Source organism: Furipterus horrens, unplaced genomic scaffold (assembly GCF_987537825.1).
Source record: "Furipterus horrens unplaced genomic scaffold, mFurHor1.1.pri manual_scaffold_1, whole genome shotgun sequence".
NCBI classification, from domain to species: Eukaryota; Metazoa; Chordata; class Mammalia; order Chiroptera; family Furipteridae; genus Furipterus; species Furipterus horrens.
In genome coordinates, this window is record NW_028327171.1 from 62,512,198 (window position 1) to 62,527,572 (window position 15,375).

Below are 15,375 nucleotides of genomic sequence, written 5' to 3' on the forward strand. Positions count from 1 at the left end.
AAAAAGTATTTTAAAAAAAGCACTTTCAAAACCCTTGAATGAGCACTAAGTATTGAGAGACAATGGTGAGTGGCCTGGTGACATGTTCTCTGTCATTCTCTGCTTCTTTTGTGTTTCCTTGAGGACAGCAGGTTGAGGAGAGAGGAAGAGCTCATTTCAGGCTCAGTTGGTCAGCTGCCGATCAACTTCATGGCTAATACTGGGGGACAAAATTGACCTGGGTCATGCTTTGTGACAGCCAGACCAAAAACCAAGAAGACACAGTGCTACCATCATAATCCCAGAATGTAATATAAGAAGTTTCATAATTGAGAATTTAGTGCTTAAGAAACTAAAGTTAGAAGCAACCACACCAATGTGTCCTTTTGTATCAAGTTTACTAGGAAAAATAATTTCTCATGGTTCCTCAGTGGTCCTCGCGGTTATCTCCCTTTTAAGTATTGTGTGAAATGTAGTGGGGTCATAGGCACAGGAGGGAAAATACCCTTAGCTTTGTCTTTTCTTCTTTTTTACTTTTAGAGATTTGCAAATTTAATCAACAGGCATGGATAATAAGATTGCTTTAAATAAACTTCTTTTTTTAAAGCTCATTTAACATACTATCATTTTAAGAAAGTTATTCCAGCTCTGTTTTCTGGTGTCTGTAGCAACACATTTGTGGATATATCAAAAATAGTGTTTATTTCTATTAAAATATATTCCCCATGCCTTCTGATTTCTCCATAATAGAAAAGCATGTTGCACATCGATATGTATATGGACTAACAATTTGTCCATTCTAGTCAACTGCTTTGACAACCGGAGAGAAGCTATTTCCCACCAGGCAACACAGCCTTCCAAATCCTTCCTTCTGCTCCCCTCCCTTACTTTCCAGCCTGAGTCCTTAGTACATAACTTGTAAACATTATCACTGAGAATTTGGGTGCTTTAATTGGGGCATCTAAAAGGATGGACAGAATGAACCATGTCCAAGTGACCAAAGCAAGTCCGCTCACTGCCTTGGAAAACCACAGAAATGTTTGCATCTCAGTACATTAGATCCGCAGCTACATTCGTCGTCTCTGTGTCTTTAGATTTTGCAAAGGGGAACTGGAATCCAGCAAGTCGTATTAGGAGCCCATTCAAAAAATGAACAAAAAAGCAAATGAAAACGACCCAGAATGAGGTGGTGTATTTTTCACTTTGTGTTTTGTAGGCATAAGTCCCTTCTTTATAATTTGCAATTTTTTCTGAGAGGTGGTGAATTTTCACTTCAGAGGCAAACAAAATCATGACAAGACAACCGCAGGAGCCTGCAACAGAAGGAACAAACAACGTGTTAGGACAAATATTTCCTGATTGTAAGGAACAGGGAAGAGGATGGGTGTGCAAACTAAAGAAAGCCTTTTCCCATTACCCTCATTCGCATTTTTCGCAAAAGTATTTAATTCAAATTAGTAGTCAAGAGCTTAATCCCCCACCTGACAGGCAGTAGTGCCTGGGTGATGGCTCTGAGTGGGAAGACTCGTGGGGGTTGGATAGAGCTGATCTTACAAAGGCTGGGAGATGTGATGAGAAGGCTGAGTTGCTGGGCACCTTAAAAGCACAATGGTGCTCAAGAGAGCAAAATTTCTCTGAACAAATTTCTCAAGATACTTCATAGGTCAGAAAGGATAAATGCCAGTCACACAGCATCCCATGGAATGTGGTAGGGCTTCCTTCTGACGGTTACACAACTCCTTCTCCAGCTCCCACCTGGACACAGCTGCCCAGAGGAGTCCTTGAGCAAAACGAACCACCGATAAGATGCTAAGGCAGAGAATGTCTGTTCTCCTTGTTTGTAATGGAATTCAGGATTTTTTTTCTGGGCATGTAGCCTGGAATAAAGACTACATTGTTTGGCTGAGAGTGACTGGGATGTAAGGGCAGAAAGGTCTCCTTGAAGTTGCATGTATTAGGGCCTTCTGCCTTCCTGTAACTGACATAGAGAAGCATTGGCTGGAGCTCCAGCACACATTTTGGACCAGGTGGCCTCAGAATTGGAAGTCATGTGCTGTGACTAAACAAGAAAGGAGGAAACTGGATCCCAGAGGCCTGGAGCCACCAGATCAATCCTGGACTTCTACCTCTAGGATTTTATGTGATAGAAAAATAAGCGCTTATTTTGTTTAATCCACTATTTTCATTTTTCTCTCACCTATCACTCAATGGTAGCCCAATCTAATCCTAACTGCTGCAGCTACCCTCTGAGTGAGACCTCAGCTGGATGGGGCATCTGTACCCATTGGTGCCTGAACACTCTGATAAGGCCCCTCCCCCTGAGGATGGAGAACAGGGGACCCCCAGGTGGATGAATGGCACAGGGGCAGAAGCAAGTGGCAAGGGGAGGCAGGGTCAGGAGCACAGTGGAGGGTGTGTTCCAGACCACCTCAAAGGGGTGCCAGTTAATAGGAGACTTGCTGAGATGGTTTTCTGACATAGGTCAAACCAATTTGGGTTCATAACCTGTGAAATTAAGCAGTTTAAATCACCAAATCTCAATTTCTTTATCTATAAAATGTGGATAATGAGACAATACATGATTAGCATTTGGCGTTAGAACTGACACACATAAATGCTTACCAATTTGTAGCTTTTCCTTTGAGTTTTGTATTACTTTCATCTCAAAAGTTTTTACCATAATTCCTTACCCCACCACACACCAAAAAAACCTAACTACCTCAGGTAGGCGACCTAAAAGAATGTACTACAATGCCTTGTTCCTCCAGATACCCTCCAATTAGGTTTATGACTCCTTGGTAGGGGTAAATGTTTTTGGTTCTTTAATCACAGTTCATTCAAATACACTGAGAGCAGCAACACGGTGGCTTAAGCTCCTATTGATTGATTCACTCATTCATTTATTCAGCTAGATTTATTACATGCCAAGCATGGGAATAGTGATGGAGAATTAAACACTGAGAAAATGCATGTGGTTTCTGCTCTAACAGAGTGTAAAATCAGGCAGGGAACACAGATAAAACAATGATTAAACCACTAGCAATGAGTGTAATAGTAAGGGAGGTACAGGCAAGAGTTACCACTGAGAGGGTGGGCAACATCACGGAAGGTGCCTTACACGTAGCTACAGGAAAAGTCAGCCAAGCAAAGGGAAAGCTGGACTGTGCAGGGAGAGCATCCCAGATGTGGGAGCTACAACGCACGTGAAGGCCCCCATTCCCTTTCCAGAGCCAGGTTTGAGTTGGGGTGGAGGTCCAGGCTGGAGATCATGAGGGGTGGGGGATGGAGGTGAGCCGGAGAGGGGAAATCACATTTCTTTATTAGGATTCACCTAGAATTGGCCCCATCAGCTTGATCATCCTCATTATACCCCCCAAATTAATCAAATGATGTAATTTTCTTCAAATTTCACTTCTCACGAGCCTCAGAGTGGAAGCTGAGAATATTCCTTTGTAAGATTTGTCAGCCTATTTTTGTATTCTGAGCTTAACACCAAAGCTTTCCACTGGCAAAACTGTATTATTCCGTTATTGTTAGATCCAACAAAAAGGCAGCAATGCTGTTTTCTCTTTATCTTTTTATTTGAAAATGGTGGAGAAAATACCTTTGCTTTTACCATAAGAGCCTTCTTTGTCTGAAAAGATGGTGAATTTCAGACAGAAGAGAAACCCTATTTCCTTAGTGCTTGAAAGGAAAATTCAAGCTTGGTTTCCTTTTCAAGTTGTTAAATATTTTAAAGGTACTACTTTGTTAAGGAGACAGTGTCCTAGTGAGACTGCATTTCAAATTCCTACAGTAAAAGTTGCTTGGGGTGTCTTAAGCTCAAAGCCTTTTGCTGTAGCTGATACTTTAAGAGCATAAGCTTTGAAATCAGAACACATGGTCCAGTGGTTGAGAGGATGGTCCAAAATTCTGCTCTGGATTCTGGGCTTGACCAATGTGGTCCACTTCATCATTTCCGAGTCAGTGCCTAGAAGCCCAGCCCGAGTATCTGCCAGCACTGCTCAGGGATGTGAAGGGGAACAACTCAGTGTGAGTTCAGAATACTTTTGCTGTTCTCTGCTGATGGCTCTAAAAGGGACATGAGGCCTAGGATAACTATTTATGACTTATGAAGTGTTTCTTTTGGTGGCCTGCTAGGGACATGGAGAGAGGGTTTGTAAGGGATGTGAATGATGGTGAGAACAGGGCCTAACACATTTCCAGTGTGGCTCCTGGGCTCCAGCAAGGGGGTTCCTGCTTAGGGTCCCACACTCAGAGGGTCTTGCTTTCTCTCTCTCTCTCTCTCTTTTCTGGAGAGCACCCCAGCATGGGGTAAGGAATCCTTGAAGTCAATGGGACTGGCACATCTGGAGTCCCCAGCTCACATTCTAGATATACTTCTGGGATGAGGGAATTCCTTCCCCAAACAGCCTGAGCACTTTCCAGGGTTACATGGGCATTCTCTCTGGGCAGTCCTCCCAGAGCAGACTGTGTGCCTGGTACACAGCCCAGAGTCCAAAGGTGTGCAAAGCACAGCTGTTTGGGGGCATGGTCAGGGCTCAGAGGCACAGTGGAGCGTTCACATGCATATACTAGAGGCCCTTTATGATGTGGATGGAACCAGACTTGGGAAGGAAAAAGGACAGACAGAGGCCAGCCCTCCTCCCATCACTACATTCAAGTGGGGAATTCCCAGGGCTCAAGAATTCTAAATTTGAATCTGGCCTTTCGGGTCCTGTGGAGAGATGTTTGTTAAGGCAGGAGGCTAGAACATGTTTCAGTGAATAGTTTATTAGCTTTTAACTTTTAAATGTTTAAACATAGGGTTTGTGAGCTTTCGTTCATACTTTTGCCCAAGGCCTTGTAAATGTTAAGATCAGGTCTGTATGCTTCCCTCTTCCTTTTCTCAGTTTTCCGTGTACACTAAAAGCCCAAACTCAGCCAGGGCCATTTGGACAGATTCCCTACATGTCTGTTCATCTGACAGGCACTGTTCCTGCTCACAGAAAGGTTAGAGTACACTAGACTTAGAAAAGCCTGCCAAGCCTTGCTCAACCTAGAATTTGGAATAGGACCAGGGAGAGGACCCAGGTTTTGCTGCCCAGTGTTTTACTCAAAAGACTAGCCACTTTTCCTTCATGTGTTTGATTTCTTCACCATCTGGCTGGTATTATAGTGTTGTTGTTGTTGTTTTTTAATGACATTGATTACTGAGTTAATTTCTGACTGAATAGGACTGCTGAGTGATAAGGCTGTCCCACTATAAATTATCAGTCAATTACCAAACGTTTCTAATGTGCTAGACACTGCACACTCATGACTCTTTCTGGCAGCTGTCTGAGAACTGGGCACCTCTCTCCTCCAGTCCTTAAAATATAGTGAACAAAGGTCACAGCCAACAAGAAGACTGCTCCTTTATTGTTGGCTGACTCCTGAGAGTGGCTGTGCTTTTATGGATGGGAACATCCTGCCAGGATCTGGGGGAGTCCAGGGAACCATGGATTTTGGTAGATAAGTGTCTTCAAAGGTAAAACTCTATGGAACAGTCTTTCATTAACATTGAGATTGTATTTTTGGAAATAATACATTAGAATTTCAATCCCATTTAAAGTAATGGCCAACACTTCCAGAAAGCTAACACATCAGCTTTAAACCCTCTTATAGATGACAAATGTTAGAGGTATTTCATTTCCTCTACAGAATGAAAACCTGATAACCTCCTTCTTTAAGGAGTCTTGAAAGATGATAAATGGGGGTGGGAAAGCCACAGCTTTGCAGGTGTAAATGCTAATTTTCTGTGAAATTATGCGACCTCACGAGAAAGCGAGTATTAAAGGTCAGATCGCTAGCAATGATTTGTTCCTGGAATGGAAGTAGTTCTGGCATTCACTGCTTTTGGAGACCAGTGGCTCCCAACCAGAAAAGGGACAGAAGCTAACTAATACTTAAGAGTCAATTTTGAGGTCATAATGGAAAGCAAGTTGCTCATACGGTTCCAAAGAGCATGTCTGGATGAAGGAGTAACACCAGTTAGGCTCAGCTTTTCCTCTTCCTCTTCTGTAATGGAGAGTGAAAGAGGCCACATCTAACTTGAGCTTCACAAATATCATGTTAGTGAGAAGGATGTTTTGTGCAAAGAAGAAATGGTCTAAAAACATACTCTTTTTCTAATTTGAATTGATTTCCAGAAAAGGAGAATGTGATATGTTACCAGGAAATATGCCGGGCTGCGCCTAAATATTTACTGGGTGCTCGCACACTGTTCTGGGCACTGGGGATACAGCACTGAACAAAGCAGACAGAATCCCTATCTTCATGGCTTCTTGAAGCTGGGGATAGTGGAGAGAGAGGCAATGGCAAGATAGATAAGTATATTCTTTAGTTTATTGGAGTGAGATTTGTACTAGGGAAAATAAAATATAGCAGGGAAGGGGGATGGCATAGGGAGTCCCCAGAGAGAAGATATCATTTTAGAGACCCTTGAAGGATGTTAGGGAATAAGAACATAGATTTTTGAAGAGAAGAGCACTTTAGGCTGAGGGAACAGCATGTGCAAAGGAACCAGGTAGTGAGAGCAGAGAGAGGAAGAGAGCCAGGCAGGGAGGTGTAGGAGGTGAGTGCACGCATGAGTGCATGCGTGTGTGGGTGCATGCGTGGGTGCGTGCATGCGTGTTTGTGTTTCTGGGGTAGGCACATCAAGTGGTGTTTTGGAGGTCATAGCAAGGACTTGGGCTTTGACTCTAAATGAAATAGAAGAGTAAACATATGTGCACATTCTGAGCAAGGAAGGGGTCTCTTTGCAATTGTGATAGAACAAGACTGAGCATCTCCTTGCACAAGGTCATGGCTGGGACCTTTGCAGAGCGAGTTGAACAGCCTTTGTCCTGGGTCTTTGGCAGGAGTGACCTGGTGAGCAGTCCTCTCACAGCGCTTCTGCCCCTTCAGGTCTGCCTGCATATCCAAACAATTCCTTGCCCATTGCCATCATGTGGCTGGCTAACTTCTTTTTTCCTGTTGTGGTCTCCTTTCTAAAATCTACGCTGATAAACTGATAGAATATTTTTATTGCTGACTTTTTCTACCCCAGTCCTTATCCTTTCTTAGATCCTGTGGCTTTGAGGCCAGAACATCCTGTATATCTTACACGGACTCTGAACAGCAGCTCCTCCACAAGGATTGAAGTGTAACAAGGTGCGGATAGTTGCAGAATAATGTGTCCTAGACATATTACAGAGGCCAGAACATTAGTGATACTAAAACTGATATATTGTGTAAGCCTTCTTTTATTTTTGTCCTGCTCTTTATTTTCCAGTCTTCATGTTTCATATATGATTGTGCTTATTTATGTTCCCTGCCACAGTAGTAATTACCATAATCAATTAGACCCATATTAGTAGCATCCCCTTTTTAAAGAAAGTCATTTTATTTGTTTGTCTTGCTTGGTATAACTCATAACATGGTGCTCTACGTAAGAGAAGACATAATAAATGCAATCTGCAATAAGGCCACATTTTGGAGTTTTTCATCATCTCCAAAAGGCCTACTTAAGCCAATACATTTTCATATCATCCTCAGAGAGTATTCAATGAACTATCCAGGATGTTCTACCATTGATTCATGGTGAGCCTTCCACCTAGACCACTCTCTTTTACACACAGATCTGAGACTCTACCATCAAGTGGGAAACTTCTAGAATGGAACATATAAATGCATACATTCATATATCAATGCTCTAGTGTGAAACTATGGGTCCAGTTTCTTCTATACTGAGCTCTCTCTCTTTCCTTTTTTGCCTTTCTTCACCTCCTTAATTTATATATATCACTCCCTTTTCCCTACTGTATTCTAAACCTCAGGGGAAGTATTTTTCACCCTTTCCTCCCATTCTGCCTCCTCCTGCCACTTTCCCTCCCCTCCCATTTACTCTCCCTTTGTTTCACAAAGCTCACTGTTGACAATTACTTCTGAAATATCCCCTCCCTCAGCCTCTGGTACACCGTGGTCTCCTCATTTCCTTCCTCCACCTCTGGACATACCCCGTCAGTGTCCTCTGCTGGTTCCTCCTCCTCCCCCACCCAGAACTAACTGACAGTGTTCTTCAGGGATTGGTCCTAGACCAATTTTTTCTAACTACGTTCTCGCCCTAGATGAGCTCATCCACTGCCATTGTTTTAAATAATATCTATATTCTGACAACTTCTCAATTTATATTTTAAATCTAAACCTCTTCTCTGACCTCCAGGCTCATATATCCGACTGTGTTTGACATGTCCACTTACACAGCTCACAGGATCTCCAACATGACGTGCCCCCAATACAACACCTGAGCTCCTCTCCCCACTTCTTTGTTGCCCTAAGCTCTAAGCCTGTTCCTGTCCTATCTTATTTATCTTGGTTAATGTCACCACTGTCCACTAATTGCTTAAGCTACCTGCAAAATGTTTTGGATCTACTTTCAAAATGTTTTTAGAATCTATTTATTCTTCTCCATCTCCAATACAATAGCTTAGTCTTTCATCAGACATTTCTTTGAAGGTAAATCAGTCATGGGACATCATCTTCTTAAAGTCTTTCACAAGCTTCTCATTGCAATTAGAATCAATTCTAGAAGACTTACCATGGATTCAGAGATGATATTAACTAGTATCAACTAACCTCTCCAATCTAATTTCCTTTCCATTTTCCCATCCCTGCCTACTCCCTGGCCACATAGGCCTACTTTCAGTTGCTAAGAAAGGCAGCCGCTTTCCCTAGAGTCCTCTGTGTTTTCCTCCTGTTCTTGGTGAGTTCTCTAACAGACCTCAGCCCCTTTGTAGCTTTAGAACTCAGCTATTTGGAATACACTTTGCTGACCCTTCTCCTTTCCCACTCCATTTTCTATCATTGTAGCCTGTTTATTATCCTGGCTGTATTTATTGTGATCTTTAATTATTTGTGCACACTTTTGTTTGACTATCCCACTATATTGTAGGATCCACAAAGGCAGGACTGTGTGTCTGAATCACTGGAGTATCACAATGTCTATTATAATGGCTGGCACTTAGTGAGTACTCACTTGGAGTTTGCTGAATAAATGAAGTGTATGCACCTGTATCAGTGGTTCCCAACACTCATCACACATTAGAATTACTAAGAGAGCTTAAAAAATACCAATGCTCAGGCTCCACCTCCAAAGACTCCAATGAAATTAGTGCGATATGGGACTTGGCAGCAGTATTTTTGAAAGCTCTTCAGGTGATTCTAATCTACAGTCCAGGAACAGAATCACTGCCCCCAAACTGTAGGGGACCATTAAGATATTACTACAATCCTAACTAGGGAAATGATTTCTCAGACCCAGTTTATAATTGACAGGTTAAGAGAGAGGAAACTGACTTGCATGTGTTCCATGGAACAGTGAGAGAGGTCAGGAATGTTATATAAAGAAGGTTGAGGAATATGATAAGCCAACTTGAGGCCATGAGAAGTGGAAGCATATCTGGTCCAGGAGGGCCATAGTGTGAGCAAGCTGTGGGGACTGAAACCATTGGTGGCCTCATACAAGGGGTTGTTCCTTTTCTTTTCTATGTCCAGGGTCCGGCATGCACCACATTAGGAAACATAGGAGGTGCTCATAGCATTGTTACTCTGGGCAGCCTGGAAGGTCCTGGCTAGACAGCAGGACCTCTCTTCCCTTCCCTTCTCCTGTCTTCATGCCTCAGGGTGAGATAGCTGGAGAAATGGCCCTGCAATGACATCAGCACAAGGAAAGGGAGAATCTACAGGGAAAGTAGGAAAGGAAGGGAGAGCAGACCAAAAAGGAAGACATTTTCTCTGCTGACTGTGAGGGATGCCACCTGGGCAGAAGTGGAAAAGAGCTGCCCCCTGAGGGGTCTCCATTGAAATGACTAGCACTGGAACTATAGGACCTCTTAATACAGTCTCTGGCCTCTGAGTGTGTCATTTATTGGCTCACATTCAGAGGGTTTGAGATAAGGACTGTAGAGTCCCCACCCTTTTACTTCAGGGTTTAGAGCTGGGGTCTCCATGAATATTACAACTTTAGATAAACCTTTCCAAATCTCCAGGGGCTTCTGGGTACTGTTTGTAGACTGAAGGGGAATGAGGGTGTCTGTGATTCAGGAGTGACTGTTTATCCCTAAAGGTAACAAACTGTGAGTCCGTGTGACCCTCAAATATGTTTTTAAATGCTATTGAAAATTTTGGTGTTTAAAAATAAGGACTTGGGGCTTAAAAAACCAGATGATCTAGAAACACTAGGCCTTTATCTCTGCAAGACACAGATCTGGAACTGACTTCTTCTTTTCCTTTCTCTCGCTCTCTTTGTTTCCTCACCCAGGAAACTTTATTGAATACCTGCCTTTGCAACAAGTTCAAAGATAAGATATAGCGTAAGCACAGGGTCAGTGTGTTCCCACATATATTCTGTGCTCATGTTTTCTTTGCATTAGGCTTGGCCTGGCTGGTTTAGCTCAGTGGATTGAGCGTCGGCCTGCGAGCTAAGTGTCGCTGGTTCGATCTTCCAGTCAGGGTACATCAGAGAAGGAAAACTCTGACTCCAAAAAACCTCCGCTGCCTTGCGGCATACCTCTTCAGGGGAAAGGCTAAGGGAGTAAACCCCGACAGAAAATCCGGAGCCGGAGTCCCTAAGGCGGTTTGACGTTGTAGTCAACACCGGCAACTCCTGCGGCGCACCTGAAGCCAAGCTGTATTGACTCCGTCTTTCCCTTGGACCCTTCAGCTGCGAAGAGAGGGGGGGTCTGCTGCATGGGCAACAGCAGACCCTCCATATTACCCTGCCCAGGCTCTGTAGCTTCAGCGTCATCGCAAGATGTCGATTCAACACGGGAGGAGACAGATACGATGTCACTCCCGAGTCGGACTGCACAGCCATTCTCGGCGGTGCAGATAGACTCTTAAGAAGCTACACCATCGTCTCTCGAGACGGACGGCTGCCGACGACGACGAGGCTTGGCCAAAGGCCAAGATAAGATCTGGGACTTGGATTAAGTTCCGCATTCTCTGAGTCACCTTGCTCTTCAAATACTGTACTGTTAGTTTGGTTGTCCATTAGAACTGTCAAATTAATTTGTCTTCCAAATGGGCTGTTGCTCTGAATTTTATTCAGAAGCTACTGTGAGATGGCTATGCCAGTTAATAAGCTGTTGTGTCTCGGCTTCAAATCAGCTCTTCTTTTTTCTGCTTTGTGATTCTGGGTCAAGACTCCCTAGACTCCAATTCTGCCTCATGAGCTGCTTCCCTCGAGGCTCTGCTAATGGAGAGCAGGGGTATGGGCAGGAGAGAAGGGTCTGCTTCTTCCCATTTTGCTGCAAGAAAAGCACCTCTCCTGGTGGGCAGGTGGGAGTTCCCCAGGCCTTCGCACACTCCCACAGGCACCTCACGGCATCCTTTGACAGTGCCTTCTCTTCAATGCTCTGAGACCCAGTGTCCTGGGCTTTTCCTTAAGCCTCTAGGTCCTGCTAACTTCAGACTCTCTCCTTGCTTCTCTGAGCCATAGAGATGATAGCTGCTTTCTGAAACTATGGTTTCTGAGTTACCCCAGTGTCTCCTTTTCTTTTTTTGCAGTTCTCTAAAACCTGTTTAATCAATTCTCTACTACCCTGGTTCTCAGACTTGAGCTTGCATCTAAATCTCCTGGTGGGCTTTTAAAGCACAGACTGCCAGGCCCCACCCCCAGTGTTTCTGAATCAGTAGATCTGGGATGGGGCCTGAGAATTTGCTTTTCTGTCAAGCCCCCAGGGGTGCAGATGTGCTGGTCTGGGGACCCCACTTTAAGAATGACCCTAACATTATATGCCCTCTGTTAAAATAGTATGGACTCTGTTTTTTCACTGACTCGATTGATTCAATAGCCTTCACTAAAAGAGCACCCCACACAGCTTGGTTTGGTATGTTGGATGGAGGGAAGTAGTGACAACACCCACTTCTGACCTGGACCATGAGATTGAATCACTATCTAGGCCTGTCCATCCACACCTGTAGCTGTGCTCTTGCTGCTATAACCTGGTTGCAAAGCCCTTGGCTTTCCGGTACTATCTTCCATCCCCTCCCTCTATGGCTCATGTCCCACCATCTCTATGGGCCTGCTCAGCTAATTCCAAACCATTTGAATTCTGATTTCCCTAACCTGTACTGTACTAAGTGACCAAGTTAACACCTTCTTTCGGGCTTGCTTTTTCAAGTCCACAATACATACTGATCATTTACTGTGCGCCAAGCCTCGTGCTAGGTACTTTTGCTAGAGATACAAAGATGAGAAAGACTTAGACTCTGCCCTCATAGGGTAAATCATTGCTGCATAATTTGAAAATAGTATTATTTGCTTGTGAAAGGCCTGGAAAAAATACTAGTAGAACCCCCACCAGAGAGGGAACTACTTTGGTAGGGGGTATCATTTGATTATTAAGATGATGATGGGATAAAACCGAAGAGATGACCTCAAGCAATGATGGCTAGAGGCTTGAATACCTGCTAATGACCAGGCTTTGCTGCATAAAGAGGGAGCTATGCAGTTTGTGGCTGGAGTTGAATTATACAGAGGGAAGGGCATGATGTCAAGAGAAAGAAGGGGCCAGGGGCCTGATGACAGTCAAAGGAAAACTTCAAAGGGGAATGAAACAGAGGAAAATGGGAATTTTCAATACACCCTTTGTTGGTGTGCAATGTATCTCTTGCATATCTTCATGAAATTGTTAATAAAGCTGCTTGCTTCCTGGGAATATGACAAGTATTGTCTTTTTTGCAACTTTGGAGTGGGTTGAAATCAGAGACATATTTTATTTTCTCATTTTTTTCCTTCTTGTAAATATATCTTAAGCACCGTGTGGCCCTATTTAGATTTTATATTCTTTTTTATCATCCTGGTTATCAGTAGCACATGTTTATTGATGAATTAATTTCTGGGTTTAGACTATATCCTTGCCCAGATACACCCCATTAGGCTACACCAAGTGCCTGCAGGCCTGAATATGGCAACTCACATGTGGGTGGAACACTGGTCCTTTGCTTTTTTCGATGTTTTTAATTTATTTTTCTGATTATGTAAATAAATGCACATCATTGAACATTTGTAAGTATTAAAAAGTATGAAAAAAAGGAAAATCACCTATAATTGCACTGCTCAGACATAACTACTACCAACAGAATGGCCTTTCTCTATATCTTTATCTATATATCTATTTATGTAACATATATGGAGGCTATATATAGAGAGTATATGTACAATATAATTTGTATATATTCTCTCTATATAAATCAAATTTGTTCCATGTTTATAAAATTTTATATATTGCTTCTTTTTCATATAACTTTTGATATAAGCATTTATCCTTTTGATTACATTTTATTCAAAAATATAATTTAATGTCACCATCATACTTATTCATACAGACTACCATAACACATTTATTGAAATCCCTACTGTTGGATAGTTATATTTTTCTCCACTTTTTGCTATCATACATAATGCTACTGTGAACATTTGTGTACATACACAGTAACTCTATATTTGAATACACCTGCCTTTTGACATTGAAAAACATATTTGTCTTCAGGGGTAGAATTTCGTTCTTACCTGAAATGAATGTCAAAAGATATAATCCTAGTGGACCATGCAGAGTTTCAAATGGCTTGCCAAAAGCATTGTACATGAAGAAGGCTGTGCCCACCATGGTTAAGATGATCAGGATTATGGAGAAGAGGATGACATTGACATGGATGCTCACGGGGATTGCTTTGAGCAAGTCGGGGAAAACTGAAGATAAAACAAAGATTAAGAGACATCTAATTAGCAGTCATCTGTAAATGGAATTTAAAAAATTAAATCCCTATATTTTTAACTTTAAAAAATCACTGTAATCCTTCAGACCAATAACTCTTCACTTACTAATTTACAAGGGATTTATAATAAGACTTACACATGAGATCGTTTTATAGAACTCACCAGTAAAAAGTAGCACAGGAGAGATTTGAGGGAATTTTTTTTTTTTTTTGCTTTGGTCATGTGTAATTACTTAAATAAACAACTGCTGGCTTTATAACCAAAAACTGAACGTAAGTTTGATGACCAAAATTTTAATCACATTTCTCAGTCATCTTTTTTTTTTAACTCTATATTAACTTACAATGACATTTTCAGTTTGAGGATCTTTGGGAGGGTTTAAATAGCAGGAGGTTTTTATATTTCATTTGCTACAAAAAAATTGTTTCTAGTCCATACCAACTTTAAAGAACAGTATATTTGCAGTCAACTTCAATATTTTGATGTAGCACAAGCTGTGGGAAAATAATTTCTGGTGATACAAGAAATATTTTCCGTTTGGAAAATGAGCCAAGTCTATTTCTAGATTTTGTGTTCAGGGTATGTTTTTCTTGTTTGCAGAGGAAATAAAATGCTTTATAAATGCAAGGTATCTCTTATCTGGTGACCTATGAGTATCTTTAACATCAGCAAACCTGACCAAACCAATCTGGGGAAGTTTATTTCAGTCCATTTTAGTTTCCTAAACATTTATCAAGTGTTTAATTTATTTACTGAGCATCTATTCTGTGCCAGGAATCCTTCTAGTTGCTCAAAATAGAAGCATCAAACAAGATAGGTGAAGTCCCTGTTGTCTGTGGAGTTTATAACCTAATAAGAATAGATAGACAATTAACAAGTAAACAAACAAATGTGAAAACTGATTGCCAAAGATGGCCACCACGAATTCCTTTCTTTATGCACATATAAATTCCCCTTTAAGAAGTAGAATTCATTACTCAGTCCCTTGAACTTGGACTCATCTATGACTGACCACCTGAATATGGCAGCAGAGTACACTGTGCCAGTTGCACACCTAGCCTATGAGGGGACCAGCAGCTCCCACATCTTTATTTTGGAGGCTTGAGTTGCCTCTCAGGAAACCCAAGCCACTGTGCAGGACAGAGGGGCCACCTGGAGGAGTGCCAGATATGGGAGGGAAGAGTATTGGATGTTCAGTCCAGCAAAGTCTCCAGAGGGCGTCAACCCCAGCTGCTATTTAACTGCAACAGCACCAGAGAACTGTCCAGCTGAACTAATAAACTTTTCTTTTAAGCCCCCTGAGCTTTGGGAGAATATTATGCAAGTGATAATAATAAGACACTTTCCGATGGTAATAATGCTATGGAGAAATAAAGCTGGATAATGGGATTGGGAGTGATTGAGTGAGTGATGGGGGTGGCCAGGAAAGTAACGCCTGAGCTGACACCTGAATGCTGAAAGGAAGTGGCTGTGTAAACATCTGGGGAAGAGAATTCCAGGGGAAAGGGACAAAGGGGGTCAAGAGTGAGCAGGGAGCCTGGTGAATGAGGGGAGGAGGAAGTAAGATGGATATGCTGAGCTCAGACGGCTGCCCCCACTAGATCCTGGTCTAT

At 42.4% G+C, this 15,375-nt stretch overlaps 1 protein-coding gene across 1 annotated transcript in view; it reads right to left on the reverse strand.

Annotated features, from left to right (window-relative positions):
• Positions 1–1,026: 1,026 nt before the first annotated feature.
• The window catches only part of CLRN1 (clarin 1), a 37,056-nt gene continuing 22,707 nt past the window's right edge, over positions 1,027–15,375 (reverse strand). Inside the window, exons 2-3 of the mRNA XM_090286749.1 lie at positions 13,556–13,735; positions 1,027–1,292 (exon numbers count right to left, since the gene is read on the reverse strand). Of these exons, the coding sequence (XP_090142875.1) occupies positions 1,027–1,292; positions 13,556–13,735 (446 nt within the window). The remainder of the gene's footprint in view (positions 1,293–13,555; positions 13,736–15,375) is intronic.